This window comes from Marmota flaviventris, chromosome 12, assembly GCF_047511675.1.
Source record: "Marmota flaviventris isolate mMarFla1 chromosome 12, mMarFla1.hap1, whole genome shotgun sequence".
Taxonomy (NCBI): Eukaryota; Metazoa; Chordata; class Mammalia; order Rodentia; family Sciuridae; genus Marmota; species Marmota flaviventris.
The window spans coordinates 66,572,061-66,592,509 of record NC_092509.1 but is presented as its reverse complement, the minus strand read 5'-3'; the positions used below and the strand labels follow the sequence as shown (position 1 = coordinate 66,592,509).

Genomic DNA, 20,449 nt, shown 5'->3' with positions numbered 1-20,449 from the left:
ATAAGACACTAACAAGCAAAATTAATTAAATATTAAAATATGGACAAAAATCACCTCAAGTATTCCAAAGGGGGTTACTTTCAAGACCAACAACAAATATTTCTGAAATTCACTTTACTTATTTTTCTCTCTTTTGATACTTTTCTTAACCAATGGACAAAGCAATTGCCACCAATCAATCTACATACCCTTAACATCTCCAGCAAACCCAGTCTTCTGTTTCTCTATGTTGTCATCCCTTTCATACCACTTTCTAGTATTTATTTTCTTCATTGTGAAATTCTCTAACTTTGATAATTTACCCAAGCTGGCTCTGATGACTCTCAGCTCATATACAGTCCCATCTTCCTAATTCTTCACAATCAAAGTCCACCTGACCATATCAGAGTTTTTATTAATTTTTAAGATTACCTTCTGTACATGTTCTTGCCTTCCCATTTTCAAATTGTGAGCAACACTTGTACCTTTATAATTCCTTGTGAGGAATAAAGTTAAAGAAGTCCTAGTCCATACTGGAAATTTAAAAAAAAAATGGTAAAACAAAATAAATAACAAATAATTAGCAAAAACTGGAAAGCCTAAAACATGATAGTAGATATACAAGCAATTACATTAATTGCAAAAATACATGTGGAGAGACATCCCCTACTAAAATACAGAGAATTTTAAAATGAATTATTAAAACTCAAGCTATAGATATATTCCTAAAACATCATGTCTCTTTAAGATTAAAATAGAAATAATGAATACAAAAAGTAATTTTTTAAAATGCAAGAAAAAACTGAATATCTCAAGGAAAACATTGACAAAATTGCATTCAGAGTGGAGACATTTTTCCTAGTTTTTGACAGATTGGGTATATAAAAATCAAATAACAATTAGTCAATGTTTCTCTAATTTTCTTCTCCCTATACACTATTTACATGCTTCACATGCACTATCGTAACATCCACTGTCCTGGTTTCCAATCTGGTGGGGTCTCTCCTCCAGGGAGATAGATATCTTTCATAATCTTGGAAGAGACTGGTTTAATTTAAAATGCTTCTCTACACCCAGTTTCTAAATAGATCTTACTATAAATTTAGAATTACTATTTCAGAGAATGTATTGCTTATTATTAAGCTGCTATATTTAACATAAACAAATATTAGTCTACCATGAATGGAGCATATGGAAAATTTCCAAATCACCCATAGGAAAGTAACACAAAATTTAAATATTATATTAACCACATAAATATTTTTTAAATATGTGCAAAAGGCAAATTAAAAGAAAACTGACACATTCAGGGGAGTTTGCATCATCTGAGACTAACTTGCATATTCTTCCTCATAGTGTAAGAAATACTTTCAATCAATGAAAAAAAAAGTGCTCCTACAATGGAAAAACTAACAATGAACCTGTTTAAACTTGTCATAGAAGTATAAGTGCTCAATGCATATTGAAAATGTTTAATTTCTATGGTTTTCAAATAAGTTCAAATTATGACAATATTCTGACATACTTTACCTTATAAAGCATGGTGTTGATTAGGAGAAAATTAAATGTGCAATACTGTATTCTGCTTGCTGGTAGAATATAATTCACGCACACTTTTGGAGAAATAATTGGCAGCAATACAGCTAAAAAATCACTACTCTTTTCTTGAAAAAATTACCATATGCTAAGTACTGGATACACAGTTTATAGACATCTGATAGTGTCCATGTCGAGCACAATGCTGTGTGCTTTATGCATACTTGGACTCATTTTCTCCTTTTATTGATCCCATGAGGTAAGTAGTTGTATTTCATTCTCATTTACCCATAAGCAATCTGAAGCACACAGAGTTTAATTGATCTGTCTAAGTTATATAGCTGAAACATGTTAGAAGTAGAATATGATATTGTTTAATATTTGTAACATTTTACTTAAGTATTAGTCTCTTATTTACAAGCTAAAGCATTAAAGAAGGGTCCACAAGGATGTATAGAGTCCCCAAGTCACAGGGAAAGTATGCAGCAGGGATTTGTACTAATGCCTGACTTCCAAATCCAAGATTGTGCAAAGCTTTAAGAGTCTTTGTCCTAGTTGTTCCATTTCTAGGGATTTATCTGTGAACATGGACAGGAACTGCCCTGAAGAATTTTATACATATACACACATATTTTATCATATTAATTATAACAGGAAAAGTTGGAAATTCAGGAGATAAGGGGAGACTGAGATAAAATGTAATTGAGGAAGAGTCAGTGGAAAGATTTTGAGTGGTAACATTGTTCTGCATAGTGGACTCACTCATGGGTAGGATAGCAAAAAAAAAAAAAAAAAAAAAAAAAAAAAAAAAAGCTGCAAAATATGAGTATCGCAGTTGTTCAGGCAAGAATTACAGTGGTTTGGCCTGACCAATTGATATGAAATAGATGGATACACTTAATAAATTGTATGAACATTTTTTTAAAAAAAATGGATCAGCAAATATGAATATGAGGTATGAAGATGATGGTCAAACATTAAGAATAACTCAAACTTGAATAAGTGCTGGCTAGAGTTATTTATTGATGTTATAGATGCAGGAGGAAACATTCCAGTTTGAGGATGTTAAATTCAGACAGACAGACATCCTATTGGTACTGTCAATGTGTCCAAATGCCTGTTGGATGCAGACATTTGGATGTCTAGGTGAGATGCAATTTGGAATGAGAAGCATCTCTATGTTCTACGAATCCATAAGGTTTCTGGAACAAATCTGGAGAAAGAGGGGTTGGGGGACAAGAATAGGGTCCAGTTCTAAATCTTGAGACTCTCCAAGATGTAATCAAGGAATAAGCAAAAAACATTGAGAAAAAGGGTAGTAGGGGGCACCAAGAACCAGGATTCAGAAAAAAAGAGTCACAGAAGAAATATTTCAAGAAATGGTAAGAAATTTAGTGTGTAGAATGCTGTAGAGTGGTGAGGATGAGGGTTGTAAACTGTTCTTTGCTTATGTAAAAATGGCTAAAGGAGTGAGCAGAAGCCATATAAAGTGAAAGAACATGATCAATGTTCCTACATACTTCCCACTAGCAGGAAGTCTGGGAAGAGCAGAGAGAGAGCAAAACTGGAGGGGAACTTATTTGAACAGAGGTTTTGTTGTGATGGCTTGGTGAGTTTGCTTTTAGCAAATAGTCAGAATTTGAATGATCCTGTGAAGAATTACCAGAGCCAGAGGTTCTCAAACTTTGGAATGCATCAGAATCAGCTAAGAGCTTGTTAAAACAAGAATTGGTAATCTATGGCCTAGGGTTTCTGATTCAGCAGGAGAAACAGAGGCCAGAGAATTTGCTTTAATAATAAATTGATGCATTTAATAATAATTTTAACAATAATAATAAGCTGATACTGATACTCCTACGGCCATGCTCTAGTACAGCAGAGAGAGATTAAAAATATAAGTGAAAGGAAGATTAGCTATCAGTAACATCTCTGAAATGACAGAGTTGGTCTAGGGGATTTATGAAGGTTTTATTTTTGATAGGAAAAAGGAAACTCTGTGAAAAAAAAGATAGGAAAAAAATAAAAATAAATAATGAAAATAAAATGATAGCAAATACTTACCATATGCCAAAAATGGTTTTATATCTTTTAGCATTTATTGATTCATTAAAGACTTGATAAAATTCTCGTTGGGCAGAAATATACCTAATATATACCTTTGATAAAAAGAATGTAACAAAAGTCCTATATATCAGATTCTTATTTCCTCCATGGTATCTAATTTGATCTAAAATATAAAACCATCATGTGAGTAGGATGAGGAAGGAAGGTTAACATTTGGATAGCTTGAAGAAATATATTTACAGAGGAGAATGGGACCAGGAGCTTATGATAAAGGCATGGTAGGATTGGGGTCAACATCAAAGGCCCATTTGAAATTGAGATGGAGCATTTTCAATGACAACTCCTTGATATTTGTCAGCTTGCTTTGCTGTCACATGCAATGTGGAAAAAAGTAAGCTGTGGACTTCATCAGCTTGGGTTTTTATCAAGAGGGTAAAAGCTATAAAGCAAGTAGAGAGTATGATTTTTTTTAATTGGTCACATACAGGGATTTAAGTTATAGATTCTAAAATTTCTAAAGCAGGAAGTAAAGACTCAAGGGATCAAGCAATACAAATGTCGAAAAGAAGAAAGATATTTAAGTTATTCTAACATCCATATAATGACTCAAGTTACATTATTTTCATAGAAATTTTTTTCTCCCCAATTTGATGCATTTTACCTTTTTTGGTTTAAGTCTTACTTTGGTTTCCCATATAAGTGTAGGTTTAGCATTTCAGAAAAGCTGAAAAATGCTTGTTTACTAGATGTGCAAAGATTTCATTGTTGGCTATGTAAATGGTTTACATGGGTGCATCTCATCCTAATCCTTCTTCATGGCACAAGGCACCGTGAGAAATCGATTCACTGGTTTGCCAGTCAAACTGCTGGGGCTCTAACACTGCTCCACCTCAAGATAATTAGGTTTAATTAGCAATTTTACAATAAATAATGGTGATGTGAACTTGGGCTAGTCCCAAAGAGTAAAGTTTTGCATGGTAAAATAGGTAAGTTACATGCATGTACAAGACCCACAAAATATATCTGTGGAGGTTCAAGAGGTATAGCCACCTATAGGCTGATGTTCTGGGGAAGGAAAATGTACCAACATTGTAATGAATTTGTCCATGAGAGCCCAAGCACATTATAGGATTATGCTTTTCATCCTAGGTAGACAGATCCAGACTTCTACCATATTAGATGGTGGTTCTTGTTTTTAAGCAAGCAAAATATCAGTATATTTAAAGTATAAGGTTTGTAGAAGATTTTTTTTTCTTAAAATCCAAACAAAAAGAAGTTAATGAGATCTATTCCATCGTGGAATAATCACCTTTATCCATGAGGTTACTGAAATTGACAAACTCAGCACTGGCAGAGGGCATTGGGGGTCCATAGGGGTCATCCTCACTGTAGGCTTTCAGAATGTACTTCTCAATTACACCTCTAACCACAACAGGTTCATCCCAGGTCACCTCAATGCTATATCCGTTTATGCTGCGGACTCTTGAGGGAGTTGGCACACTTTGTGGAGCTATGAAAGAATAAAAGAGAAAATAGAGAAAATGGCAGTTCTGTGAAGACTATTGCCCCTATTCTTCACTTTTAATGGCTGCAGTAAATCAGACTCCAACCATTAGCATAAATACAATTTATTAGAGTTGTAACTTTTCAGCATTGATTTAATATGACTGCACATCTTGAGCCATTCAGTTTAAGTGATATTTCAAAACCATCAAAACTCCATCGACATAACATTCTTTTAAGTCTAGTCCAGGTTTTCCAAAAACATTTAATGTATCCGACATGTTTAAACATCACTCATAAAGAAGGAGGTGGCTGGTAGGCAGATAACAAGTTCATGCAATATTATGATGTACCCCTCTGAAGCAAGATAATTAGACTGTTATTGTACATAATGGTTTGACACTTTTATATCTTCTGTGTATTGGTCCCAAAATGTCACACATGTGATTGTGTTGTACTTGAAATTTCTGGCCCAAATTCGATTGTTACTCAAATTAATTTTAAAGAAGCAAAGTTCTACCAGCTAAGATGTGGAAGATATATTTTTTTATTGAATTTTGGGGGCTAGGCAAGCTAGTGCCCTTGAGATCCCCCCAAATCATTTTCAGAGTCATTCTTTCCAAAACAATAACACAAAATGAGAGAGTCTGAAGGAAGTGTAAAATCTCACTTATAAGCTAAGCCTCCTAATTTCAAAAATCCATAACCTTTAACTATTTATTAGATATTTCTACAGATCTGATCAGTAACAACTTCATCACAGCTGACTGCACTGGGGACACAAAGAGCCCAAAGAACTCTGTGGCAGGATGATGGATGAGACCTGCTCTAGCTGCTCATGGGCTCCTGAGCCCTGTCGATGGAGGATCACTCTAGTTTTCCCACATCAAATATCCTCCTTCTCCGACTTTATTGTTCAGACCAATAAAACAGGATGGCTTTCAGGAAAACAGAGTGAACAAAAAGCATGAGAGGAAACAGAGAGGGAAAGAGCCACTCTCTGTGCAATTAATACACCACAGGCACCTATAGGAAACACACAGTCCACACGATGGAGTGGCAGGTAAAGGGACAATGGGAGAGATGTTGATTTTATTAGTCCTGAAATGTGGTACAGGGCAAAGTACACCACTGTCTAACAGATGGTCTTCTCATAAGGGACAGAGCAAAACTGACTCAAAAATAATTAAATAGTGCAATTATTCTCCAACCCTTGGGAGCATGTAGCTGCTCAGTGTTGTGGTCAGATTGTAAATATGAATTTATGGCACAAGACTCTGTGGTCAGATCATCACTATAAATTCAGAGCTCAACTTGCATACTTTCTCAGTGGTACTCAAGTGGGGACAAAAGCAATGTAAATAATGCACTTTCTAGATACCTGTTTAAATTATTGACACAGTCAAAAGTAGGCTTTATAATATATTTGCTAAGAAAGTAGAGGACTCTGAAACTAGGGCAGAAAACATGTCAGTAACAAATGAATATTTTGTACTAGATATTTCTCTCAGCTCTGAAGTTGAAATAGATTTTAAGAGATCATTAGGCTCACTGTCTGGCGTATAAATAGATGATAATTTAAATCATCCTTGAAATGCATTTCAAGTGGTCCTCTTCTGGGAAGCCAGAAGATAGCCAGCCTTGAAAGTTATTGTTAGTAGCCCACCACAGTATTCTTTTAAATCATCTTTTAAATTAAGAAGATTCCTCAAAAGACATGAAAAAATGTATCTTTAGAAAAAAATGTTACTATATGGCAAATTTTTATTTCAAAGGCATAAATGGCAACCATTTTAAGATATGGCTGCCTTTCTGACAGATATTTTGTTCAAAATGGTAGAATGCTATTGATTTACAAAAGTCTTGTGTTGAACACCTTCCTGTGATGCTATTATGTAAAAATTGTACAAAACATTTTCTAGTCAGTTGTATCAGATTAGATCTACAATATTCTATCTCCTAGAAGTTTCTCTTCCAATTCAAAACCATTCAACTGATCAGCAATTTCTCTCCCATGAGAGTCATTCTAAGATTCTAATAGCCAACACCATAGCAAACATCTGCAATTATGTGGTAACCGATGCATCTGCTTCCAACTAGGTCCCAGTTCAAATGTGCTCTCTGCAAGAGAGTCAAGATATCACCCCATCTGATGGTAATCCTGGCCTCTGCCCTCAGTTGCTTAAGATCTATGCAGTCTGCAAGCTTTCCTTATCCTCGGACATAATACCATTGGTGAAGTTTGCATCCAAATAGGATAGAACCCAGCATTAGCAAATACTATATTCTATAAAAATCAGATGCACTGATCTATAAAACTAGTTTAGTCATTAACCTTTCCAAACTAAGGTATTCACTGTGGCAAGATTACAAAAATATTTCTACTTCAGGGTAATAGCCTTTCCTTTGTTATACATGCACAGATATGTGCCTACGTGTACACACACACAAGTTTAAGGTAACCAGTATTCACCTGTTCCTGCTGTGCGTGCCCGACTCCAGTCACTGTCTACTGACCCTCCTTCATGCGAAGCTATCACTCGATACAGGTGTTCTTAAGTGGGAAAAAAAAAAGAAGTCAAAAGATTAAATTAGTTCTCAGATTAACTACTGAAGGGTCGTTGGCAGGGGAGGAGAAAAATTGGAGACATGGGACATTTAATTTAGAGGAGTTCCACATTACCTGTAAAGGGCTGGAGACCACTCTCATAAACACCCTGCTCTTTTCCCTGGTAAACCAGGATGGAGTCATTTCCCCTGCAGTTAACAGCGCTGTCAGTTGATAGGCATCCATCCAGATTGACTCTGACAGCGCTGCTGGACACAGATGCCAAGTTAACGACAGCACCCTGTGTAAATTTAACATCCTTCATGCAACCACCGAAACCTAGCAAATAGTAAGGGATTAGTATCACATAAAGGGCTTGAGTCATTAATTACCAATCATTTTTGTCTTCTGCAGTGCTACATTTTGGGGGGAGGGAGGGATTAGAGACAATTGTAAACTTTCATGTCTTCTTTTGGAAATCCTTTATGGCTTCTGCTTTTCATCTGGTTAAGTTGTCAGAAGAAAATATTTGTCTTTCTGCTATTTTGAAAATCTATACATGGATAACTGCAATTCAACTTTTGATATCAGAAAGCATTTTTTTAAAAAAAAACCTCTTTAGGCTTACATTTTCTAAATTCTATTTCTTGTTATGAAATAAAATTTAGGCTATTACATATTCTGGTAAGGCTGTAGCCACATGTCCTTCAATTCTGGAAAGTTAGGTTACTATATAAATCAGCATTGTTAAGTGCCAAAACATAATATTTGAATTAGCACAATTATGCAACCAGCTCAGTGGAAAGAAAACACACTTTGAAGATGTTGTGCGGGATAGGCGGAATATAGATTCAAAATATATTACAATCCTTAGACACTGCCATGAGTTGCATAATAATCATTTCAGAGGTATGAAATGCAGCCCCAGTTAAACTGGTGTAGAGAAGAGCTATTGCTGGGCATCATCTTGTATATACAAAATTCAAATATGAACCTTGAATATATGCAATGCATGGAGTCAGTGATTGAACAACTCCTGCCTTGAATCACATGTCATTTTATCTAAACAGATGAGGTCAGTGAAGTTTGGCACAACTCTTCCCAGGAATCTGCACAAATTTCGGACCATAAAACTGAGTTTGAGATTGCTAGAGAATACGCACATGCTCTCTTTGAACAAAGCACTGTTGAGTTTGAAAGGCCACAAATACATGGTTAGCTCTTTTCAAGATTAAAATGACCGTATTGTTCTCTTCAACATTTATATAATGTCTTATTATGTCTTCTAACACATTAAGTTACAGGCTATTTCCTTTAAAATGCTTTTTTCTATTATTCACATTCCTTTAGGCCCAACTGATCAATACTACTAGTCTAGCTCATACTGACAGTAGACACTAAATAAGTTGGGTGAATTGAATTGAAAGCAGTAAAGCTGAGTACAAAGGCATTTGCTGCAAAATTCAGAAGCTAAGATTTCTAAACTTTTATCAGCAGTAATTTTCTGATGGCACATAACTGAGTTACCTAATGTCTCTGTACCCAAATTTTCCTGCCAACAAAGAGAGACCAGGAAGAGGCAACTTTGGCAAGCAAGTAAGTGCTATTCTAAGAAATGTCACTTTACAATACAGTTTCAGGTTGGCAAGATGAAAACAATTCTGGATATGAATGATGGTAATAGTTGTACAACAATATGCATGTCTTTGTTGCCATTGAACACTTAAAATTGGCTACAAGGGTAAGTTTCATGCTATTTGTATTTCCATACAATTTTTTAAAATTAGGGAATTAAAAGCAAAATGTCATACAAATTAATTCACAAGACAGAATTTGGAATTTGGAGAAGGCTACAGAGATGGCAGTCTTCAACTTGCAGCTGAAAAGAAAAGTTCAGATAGTCATAAAATGGTGTTTGTAAATATGAATCCTTCTGAATCAATGGTCCTCTAGCCTCAGACCTTGAAGATGCTACTGCAGAGTTCTGTGGGGTCTTTCCCATGGTATCCTGGTGGTGACCAGAGTGGAGTCAAATGAACTTTGACTTTTGATTCTGTATAACCAGAAATACTCCCCAAGTGACTTCAAAATTTGAGTGAGACATGAAGAAGACAAAAAGGGGCTGTTGCAGATGCCTGTAGTCCCAGCAATTCAGGAGGCTGATGCAAGTGGATTATAAATTCAAGGCCAGCTAATTTAGTGAGACTCTGTCTCAAAAAAAAAAAAAAAATTAAAAAGACCAGGGATGTGCAGGGATATAGTTCAGCGGTTAAATGATCTTGGGATCCAATTCCCAGTACAAAAAAAGAAGAAGAAGAAGAAGAAAAAGGAGGAGGAGGAGGAGGAGGAGGAGGAGGAGGAGGAGGAGGAGGAGGAGGAGGAGGAGGAGGAGGGTAGAAGTAGCGGGGTGAAAGGGAATGGGCGGGCACTGGCATGCTGTGAAAGGAGGAGACTTCTTTTCTTGCTCCCCTGCCTTTGTGAGAATCAAAAGAGCTCTGGGTTAGCAAATCAGAAAAACAGTAGCCCTTCATTAGAGAAGGCAGCCCTGCACTAGTGCACTTGGCTTGACAATCAGGCTGGGTTCCAGTCCCCACTCCCTTCTTGTCCTTTGGAAACTTTGGGCAGAACATAGCCCATGACACTGTATGCCATGGCCCAGTCATGTCCAACCTAGATGTCAATGATTGTCCCAAGTGATAGTTTTAAGGAGACAAACACCCATGATCTGAGGTCTTACAGTTTCAGCAAATTATGTTGCCCAGAATTTCAAAATGGAGAGGAGATTAATTTTTCATTTGACTCAAAGGAAGATCATAACATTAATTGATAAGTAAAAATAGCACTAATATGATAGCAAAATAGAGCCGCTGAGAAAAAGGTGCTAATTAAGAAGCATAGAAAAAGAACAAGAAAGGTTTTGAAGGCTATTGATAGTGGATTGAAAGAAATACATTAAGTGAACATGATTCATTTTAATTGCAATTGACTACCTGCAATGCTCCACCTCTGTATGGTGAATATTTTCCTTGATGTTTATATAGAGCATTCAGTTACTTATAGAGATCAGTGTCTCTCAAAGCATCTGAGTAAGAATGTTAAGAATGGGGGTCTCAAAATCTGCCTTTTAAAATAAAAGGCATGTGATTCCAGTGTATCCTGAATACTACTAATAATAAGAGCTAATTTCAGTTTTTTCCTGTGTTCCTGCCACCATTCTTTAATATTTTATCAGTGGCCTGAGAACCACCGATATGAATGATACTGCAATGATAAAAATTTAGTATTACCCATAAATAAAATATCTTTCAGTATCATCGACTTAGTCCTAGTGTGGGTAAAATGATTCCCCTTGGGTCTGTGTTGATGTTTTAAACTTCTGTCATTATTATCTTACAATTTCACTTTATCCAAGTCTCCAGGACAATCAATAATTATGGGTTTAGGTGTAATTCAAAAGCACAAGCCTAGATATGTGTGTTTTTTCCCCCTAGATATAAACAGGATCAAATATCTCACTCCTACAAAGAGTTTTCAAGTTCTTTCTAACCTCAGAAACCTGAAAACCTGGAGAAGCTCTTATATGAATGTAATATTTTTAGCCGCTGTTACATCTTAAGTGCCTCGAAAATGTCATTACTGTCTTACACCCCAGTTATTCATTAACTCCTTACTACTACCCTTCTAAAAGTCTCCTTAGAGCTTGCCATATATTTTCTATTCAAAGGCATTTAAATCTTTATGTACTTACCAAATAGGCAAAGACTGCTTCATGGAAATTTTAACCATTCACGGTACATAGATTTTAAAAGACACAGAGAATATTTTCTACATGAGAGCGTGCTTGGTCACACTCTAGGTATTACAGTGCTCTCTCCATTTGAGAGAGGAACAGCACCCAATGATCCCTAAATGGGAATGCTTAACTGTAATCAGGAGAACGGACAGTGACATCAAGTTGACTAGGAGACTTACTGTCTCACTGTCAGCTAAGTAGCCACCTGACCTTAGGCAAGCTATTTTTCTTTGCACTTTTCAGTTTCCTCATCTGTAAAACAGATGATACAATGAATAGCAGTGCCTAACTCATGAGCTTCTTAAGAAGAACCAACTCGCTTCTCAATCAAAGCTCTCAGAACCATGCCTGCCATACACAATGCACTCAGACATGGCTAGCTTTTTAAGTTAATAATGTCTCAATTACCTTCAAACTTACATGAGTTAAAGTTTTGCTTTAGTTATAAATAATGCCCTTTCCTTTCTCTGATGGTTATTAATAATCAACAATATGTAAATTTCGTACAAGTGTTTGGAATTCAAATAAACCCACACATTCATGTGTTTTTTTTTTTTCTGCATGAAAACTGTAGTGGTGAAAGGATGTAGACAATTTGCATTTATTCAGAGAGAAAAATAAATAAATTTGCCATTATTGCTAGTTGTGCCTACCAATTTCATTTTTTAGATATGAAAATGTAGATACTTATCAGTATCCAAAAAAAAAAATACTAGAACCACATGTGTTTTCATGGAAAATGTGGGAGGAAATATATTTATAGTATTATGTATAATATGTGGAATTATAGTCACATAATAATATAAACAAAATGACATGTAATATGTATATAATTACTTTTATGTATGTATATATCAATTATAGTTGTTGAGGACATGCTAGAATAAATATAATGATTATAAATCGTATGATAGCATACAGAAAACTATTTCTAGAAGTATTTCGTGGTTGTTTTTAGGACTTAAAATTCTCCATAAAAGGGAGAGGGTGCTGGTGGGTCTTACTTTGAGCCTGAGTTTATTGCCATATCTTGAAGCACAGAACCATCAAATTTGGCAGAACCAGAGCCATACCAGCCTGTGGATTTCACTAGAGGGAATTTACCTTGTTCCAAACTCAACTGCCTGTAAGAGTTCCACAACTCCCGTGGGATTCCTCCCACATAGACAGGTGAATTCACCAGCAGAGGCTCAGCTCTGGAACCAGCTGAATGCTCCGTCAGCTCATTCACGCTTGCTGCTATGACAGAGCCTTTCTTTTTAACAATGACTTTATTCCACTTTCCATCACAGTAGGTCAGTCCTAGCCATAGATCCACTTGTGCAAAGGTAAGATTGGCATTTAACCGGAAGCTCAACATTCCACTCTTCAGCTCCACCTGTATTCCATATTAAAAAAGAAAATAGGTCTATACAAAGGCTGCAGAAGGGCAGTTTGGAAGAGAACAGAAGTTTAATTTCTTGAAGAAAAAGAACTTTCCCTAAAACAACTCTGTAGAAGTGTTTCACTGTATCCTAAGTAGAACTGGAGTGATATATAATAAAATACTTTGAAAGTTTACTATTAGCATGAACAATGTTGTATTGAGTACAACAAATTCATACCCAGTAATGATTGTATTTTGTGATGTGATATTATGTCCGATTAAGCTTTTTTTTTTTAATAAAAGCATAGTTAAAAGACTAAATCCTAGGATAAGTGACTGAACAATTGAAGATAAAAGAACAGCTTGAACTATGACTCTATATTTGAGTTTTTAGAAAATGGGAAAATACTACTTCATATGTCAATTTAATTTGGGGGAAAATATAATGAGACAATAAGAAAATGAAATGTCAAGCTTGATGAAGCTTATTTTAACTGGTTAGTGAACTCAATTTCAAATCTGTAAGATATATTTTGATTCAATATTTCAGCCTTATTCTAAATCTCTAACATAATTGCTTTTATGTGTATTCTTTTAGATTAATTTGACATTTCCTAATGCAAACATATCTCACTCAAATTTTCGTAGTAAAGGAAATATATTTGTATGTGTTCTTTCAAATGTCATATGATAATTTTACCTATCATGTTTTTTATTTCATTAAAAGTTCAATTAGCTACCATAGGAGAGTTAAAATATTGTGCAAATAAAAAAGACCAGGTAAAATTATTATGTTTTTCTATATAAATATCATATTCATGAAGTACTTCAGGTAAGCATTCATTTAATTACCCTTTATTCAATAAATGCTGAATCCCTAATTATGTTCACATACCTGCTGCTCTAAGACAAACATGGTTCCCAGGAATCACATTAGTAGTAGAGGTAAACATATAGTACCAATTCAATAACTAACATATGGATGAGGTACCATGGGAACAGAGACCAGATATGCATTTTATTCCCTAGAAATCTGGGAAGATTTAAAGTAAGGTTTAAAGAAGTATGGAGCCAGATATGGTGGCACACACCTATAATCCTATCAGCTCATGTGTCTGAGACAGGGAGATGGCAAGTTCAAAGCCAGCCTCAGCAATGGCAAGGTGCTAAGCAACTCAGTGAGACCATCTCTAAATAAAATACAAAATAGGGCTGGGGATATGGCTCAGAGATGCAGTGGTCTAGTGCTCCTGAGTTCAATCCCTGGTACCACCCTACTCCCCAAATATAAAAGCCTCATGGAGGGTTCTACAAGGAGGAAGGCTAACACGCACAATGGAATGGACATATGAGGTTAAAGAAAGTTACTCCTGGGTCTGGGGATATAGCTCAGTTGGTAGAGTGCTTGCTTCATATGTACAAGGTCCACCAAAAAAGAGAGAGAGAGAGAGAGAGAGAGAGAGAGAGAGAGAGAGAGAGAGAGAGAGAAAGAGAGGGGGGGGGGTACCCAGGGAAATAAGAGAGTATATATGTGGGTAGTACCCATCCAACAATATTTATTGTGTATGTAGTAATTGACAAGGGTTAGGCAGTAAGGACACAACTGTAATGAAGAGAGCTGAGGTCCATGTGTTCATAGAAACCTCATTCCAGAGGAAGAAACCAATAATAAACAATAGAACAATACTTGAAATCAAGCACAAATTTTAAGAAATGTCACAAATGGTTAAATTTCCATTTACCTTATTAGCAAAATTGACATATAAACTAGAAAGCAAAAAACCTATGAATTGAAAATACCTTAGAATCCTAAAATCACAAGACACATTTTATTGCCTATTTGCCCAGATATTAAAAATCTGAGGGTAAGATGTCCATAATTTTCTCTTATTTCCAGGTTAGTACTTGTAAAGAACTTCTCTTATAAAGACAACTTTTTTTTAATTGCAGTTGGACACAATACCTTTATTTTATTTATTTATTTTTATGTGGTGCTGAGGATTGAACCTAGCACCTCACACGTACTAGGCAAGCACTTTACCACTGAGCCACAATCCCAACCCCTAAAGTCAACTTTTTAATAATAGTTATGATTGGTTGGCAATTGATTGAATTAGTAAAAGCAAGTAGAAGCAGTTACACTTGCTTAATACATTTAGATAAGTGCATAAAAATGCTCATGGCAGTTGTATTTACCATAGTAGACACATAGAAACAAACAAAGCATCACAGAAAAGAGTAGAGGTATATTGCATGGCCCTGAAAATGCATGAATGACCCAGAAACAGTATATAGACAGGAATTGCTTAGAGTATAATACCACTTTTATAAATTTCAAAAACAATATTTTCTGGAGTTTTATATGTGGTATTTAAACTATAAAATTCAAAGTAATAATAAACACACTATTCTGATTGTACATTGCCTCTGATGGGAGATAGAGAAACAAGATAGGAGAGAGCCTAACAGAAACAAAAGAACTACAATAATTTAGTTCATGGGTTGAATGGTACACTTATAAATGTTCCTTGTGTTATATCTTTATCATATGTACATAGACATAATGTGAAATATATATTAAGTATATTCTTTTGAAACTGCATCAAAAGATAATAAAAGAGATTATACTTTTCATATATTGGGAAATAAAATTGGATTTTCATAATACCTTATATATCTGTTCAGTTTAAATTAAAATTTTCACAGTACTGTCATTTTTTAAAGTGATTATAATCCTAAAGTATAAAATGTTTCACAGGACTCTAAAACTAAGAAATACTAGAGGAAAAACATGAAAATAAAAATAAAATAGTAAAAGAAATCCCGATTTGGTCTAATTCCGTCTAAAACATGGTTTATCTTGTTCAAAGTTGGGTCTGATGTTTTAAAGTAAATTTAATTAAATAACATACAGCAAGAAAATCAGGTCCATTTTTATTGTAAGTGAAAAGCAGCAATCCATTCAACTGGTCTGTTCTGAACTGAAGGGAAATCTCAAAGTCCATTCCACCATGAAATATGTGTGAATAAAGTTCCAGGAACCCTTTAAAGACAAGAATATGTACATGTTAGTAGGTGTAAACAGCATCTCTAGCATTGCAAGTTTTGTAAGACTGTAGGACATACACTGTTATTGTGAAAATGTCTCACAAAAAAATGTACAAATCATCGTTATCAAATCCCTCTTGTAATTTTACGTAAGAGGCAGAATGAACTTGAAATAGCTTTTAAGATGAAGCCATTTACTCTCTTAAAATCATGTAATAGTCTATAGCATTTAAAGATCTTACTGTTTCATGGGAGCATTGATAATAAGTCATTGCACTAACTAAGAAAAATGGAATAATGGAATGGATGAGAAAAATGAAGTACACAATTTGTATTATATTATTCATATCACATCCTTTTCTGTTCTGAAGGCAGTTAAAAAAGCTGAATAAGTAGCCAACTTAGTTACTGATATAGAAGGCCAAGATTGGCTTTTATTTGAAGAGTAAGCAGTGTCCACCAAACCACCATGATCCAGTCCAATGGCTACTGCTCAGCCCCTTCATGGTCATCTTGGCAGAGACTGGGCCACAGGTGTGTATGTCATGAACAGTAGATCTCACCTTTTGCTGAAGCCTTTGGAGCAATGGCTCTGACATTCTACTTTCTCTCTCTCTCTCTCTCTCTCTCTCTCTCTCTCTTTGGCCTACCTAGCTCATTATATAGCTGACATTTTACACTTTATGAATACTGCTCATCTACATAATGAGATAAACAGGTATTTTGAATTAACCTAGTCAACAAATCTCTTTGGAAACATCTTTCAAAGTCAAACAGCATTCCTATTTTCAAACAGCTGGTTTGCAACTAGACATCTGTGACACTAACATATGGAAACAAAGAACTGTGTGGGCCACCAAAGATGTTACATGCAAATACATACTTAGGAATCTTACAATGTATATTACACATTCAGACTGGTATTATATTTCTGAGCATTATGACACAACTAGGCATTTCTGTGGTACTGAGTTCATAGGAGGTCAAAGTAATCAGGAGAAATTAAATTATGCTAATCATAGAATGTACATGCTGCTATAGTTTGGATCTTGATCATGCCCCAAAGTCCCATGGGTTAAAGGGCTGTTTCCCCAGAGCAGTGCAATCCAAGGTGGCCAAAACCTTAAGAGGTGGAGTCTAGTGGAAGGTTTTTAGTCACTTGGAGGGTTCCCTTGAAGGGGACTCTGGAACCCTGGCCTCTCTTTATTCTTTGCTTCCTAATGACAGGTGAGTGGTTTTGCCCCACCAGATACTTCCACCTGTGCTGCTTCCCATGCACAGGTGCAAACATACAGGAGCAACTGACAACGGACTGGAATCTCTAAAACTGTGAGCCAAAATAAACCTTTTCCTTTTTGTCCTAATGATGGAAAACAGACTAATGCACATGATAAACAACAATCAATGTCGATTTTAGAACCTTACCTGCTCCTAGAAACTGGGCACCCTCATTTAATGAAGCAGGGCATCCCTCCCAGCTATTATACACATTGAATTGCTCTTCAGAACTCTGCCAATTCAGGGGTTCCCAAATAGCAGAGGGATTGTACTTCTTCATAAAATACACATCCTTGAGACAGCCCACAAAACTCTTTTGGATTATCTCTGGAAAAGTTGATAAGTATTAATAAAATGCACATGATGTATTTTGAAATATTCTTTTCAAGAAATTAATTCTATGTGCCATTAATATCAAAGAAATAGGCAATAGCCAATAACCCTCACCACCTATTTATTGTAAACCTCTAATAATTCATGTAAACACCACACAATCTGCTATGGTCAATAATAGCTGTTATGTTTTTAACACTGGTTCAAAGCCACCAAATCTGCATAAATAGATATTTATGCAAAAAAATTGGTTTTACAGTGCTGGTAAGAATATTTCCTTTTTAAGTAACACAGAAATTACAACTTCCATAAGCCTTAAAGAGTGATATAACAATGTTTACAAGTAACTAAGGTTTGAAGGAAGTGTGATTATGAAATATATAGTTTAAAGTGTAGTTCCCACATCATCACAAATCAATTTATTATCCAAGTAAATCAATAATATGATTACACTTTTAAGAATTTGTATAACAGTGATCTTAAATTTGGAACTTTTCAGACCAAGTGGATGTTTATGAGTATATCAAATCCGTGAAAACCAGAGACTAGGAGAGAAAGTGAGCAGATGAGAGTTTTAATGAGAGAAAGAAAAATAGCAACAGGAAGAGAGCACATGTCAATGAGGTCACATTCCCGAAAGCTATGTCCTTCTTGGTGGATGCAAGTCTTGATCTCAGCTTTGAGTTTGTGACTTGATTCTAGGGAAAGTATTTACCAGCAAAGATCTCAAGGCCAATTTATGCCTGGTAAATGTGAGAACCTGAGTTTGATCCCTATATCAATCAATCAATCAACCAATCAATCTATTTGTTTATTTATTTATATACACAACATGAAATCAATTATTTCTAATTGGAGATATATCTTGTATGGTAGAGGAATTTGGTAGAATGGTATTCTTTTCATTTGGTATCTGGACCTGCCATTGTCCTAAAAGCAAAAGAACAAAATTTTTTAAAAAATGCTATATATGTATGTGCATTTTAGAGAAATTTCTCTACCAGTCTAAATTAGGTAATGAAAATCCTCTCTCTGCTAGAGCATTTCCTAATAACCATACTACTCCCCAAACCCCACCAAAAGCTCTATATGCCTTTTGATCTTCTTCTCCATGATTCTATGAATACCACCAGCCATCAACAAGTTATACTTATCTGTGTTTGAGCTTCTTTGTGACATCTATGCTATAAATTTCTAATACATATTTGTGGCGGGGAGACCACATTGTGATTCTCAACGAGGACTTGGAAAAGATCCTAGAACCACTAAGGGGGGTTATTTTTCTGCCTAAGGTTCAGTTCATGTTAGTTTTAGTTAGGTATTTTTTAGAGAATGCTTTTGTTCTCTTGTCCCTAAAATAGGAAAATTGCTTTGTTAAAACCTCAATTATGGTACTTGTGGCATTTGGTTGGAGTTATCTGTTACATATCAATACCTTCTATTGTAACAAAGACCATATGTCCATCATCTATAAATAGGGATTGGTTTGGTGATGGTCAGGGAATCTTCCTCACTCTAGAGTACAAATCAGGCTTACACGTCTATATTTGCATTATTTACAATGAATTTATAATTTTAGAAAAATTCTTACATAAGTCCTAAAATAATATATATTTGAGTGAAATTAGTGCAATTCATTTCAGCAAACATTACTGAACTTCAAATTTTATACCAAGCAATGGGTACTAACAAGATAAATACAAATATGGTTTCTTTAACAAAGAAGAAGCCTAAGGTAAATTTTAGAAATATGGATGAAAAACACAACATGAGATAGCAAACAATACTTATTCACACTTTGAAGTAATGTTACATTGATTCTATTCTAAGTTTTGGTGACAACATATAATCCTATACCTTACTAAACTCACCAGGATCCTTCCTGAGGATGGTGTAACCTTGCGGCAGCCCTCCCACAAACACTCCTGTGTTATCTCCAATTATACTACTACCATTCAGAGAGGTGGAGGAACCTGCAGAAAATGAGATCAGAACCCCAACTTTAGCAGGTTAATCTATTTCTCCCAAATTAACAAGTGATAGACTTTCACCCAGCTTTGGGACACTACCCTGTTTTTATTCTTCTTCCTCTGGGTTTGTTCCTACTTTTCTTCACTGATTCCCTTCCTGATGTTGAAATGACCATCTCCTTCTTTATTGGACCTCTTCCTTTCTCTACCTAGTTGGACTCCCAGCGTCCTCTAGGGGGCTGAATGGTGGACTGAAAATCAGTTCAAACTACCAAGGCCAAAGACCAGAGAGGCCTAGATCCTCAGCTGTTTCATAGTAATATTAACACCCCATTAAGATTTTTATCTACCTCTCTCCTTCTTTGGGAGGAAAGAGAAAGTTTGTTATTTTAATTTTTGCAGATACCAACACACAAGAATTACCCCTAACTACATCTGATCCCCTGGTTTTAGATAACATCCTTAGCCAACAAATCCTGATTGTATTCCCAGTCTGGACCTCTTTTCCAAATACATAATTTTATGTCCAACAGCCTATTTGGTATCCCCACTTGGATATCCACGGATACCTAGCATATAACATGCTAAAACCTGAACTCTGAACATCTCAAACTTTCTTCTCTCACCGTCTTGCACACCATCATTTTGGCCACTACATTCTTCCAGTCATGCAGGCCCCATACCTGGCAACCACGTTACTTGCAGGACTAGCAATAGTCATCAAGGGCCAGATGGTATCTTTGTAGACTATTCAGCAACAAGTAGTCATAGATAAAAACATAAATGAATGGGTATAGTTATGATCTAATACACTTTTATTTATAAAAACAGGTATGAACTAATTTAGTCCACAGGTTGTAGTTTGTGAGCTCTTGTTCTCCCTCAATTTCATTATCAGATCTTGTTAATTTGACATGTTCAATATAACCAGAATATGACCACTTCTTATTTTATCCACAGTGACCTCCCTGGTTTCAGTCACCATTATTTCATGCCTGAGTTAACAGAGAGTTATTGTAGAAGTCTATTAA

General features: G+C 35.4%; 1 protein-coding gene across 1 annotated transcript in view; it reads right to left on the bottom strand.

Annotated features, from left to right (window-relative positions):
- The window catches only part of Ush2a (usherin), a 770,052-nt gene that overhangs the window by 413,902 nt on the left and 335,701 nt on the right, over window positions 1-20,449 (bottom strand). The window contains exons 23-29 of the mRNA XM_071619727.1: window positions 19,320-19,421; window positions 17,263-17,442; window positions 15,702-15,832; window positions 12,528-12,801; window positions 7,766-7,969; window positions 7,556-7,636; window positions 4,889-5,089 (exon numbers count right to left, since the gene is read on the bottom strand). Coding sequence (XP_071475828.1) covers window positions 4,889-5,089; window positions 7,556-7,636; window positions 7,766-7,969; window positions 12,528-12,801; window positions 15,702-15,832; window positions 17,263-17,442; window positions 19,320-19,421 — 1,173 coding nt within the window. The remainder of the gene's footprint in view (window positions 1-4,888; window positions 5,090-7,555; window positions 7,637-7,765; window positions 7,970-12,527; window positions 12,802-15,701; window positions 15,833-17,262; window positions 17,443-19,319; window positions 19,422-20,449) is intronic.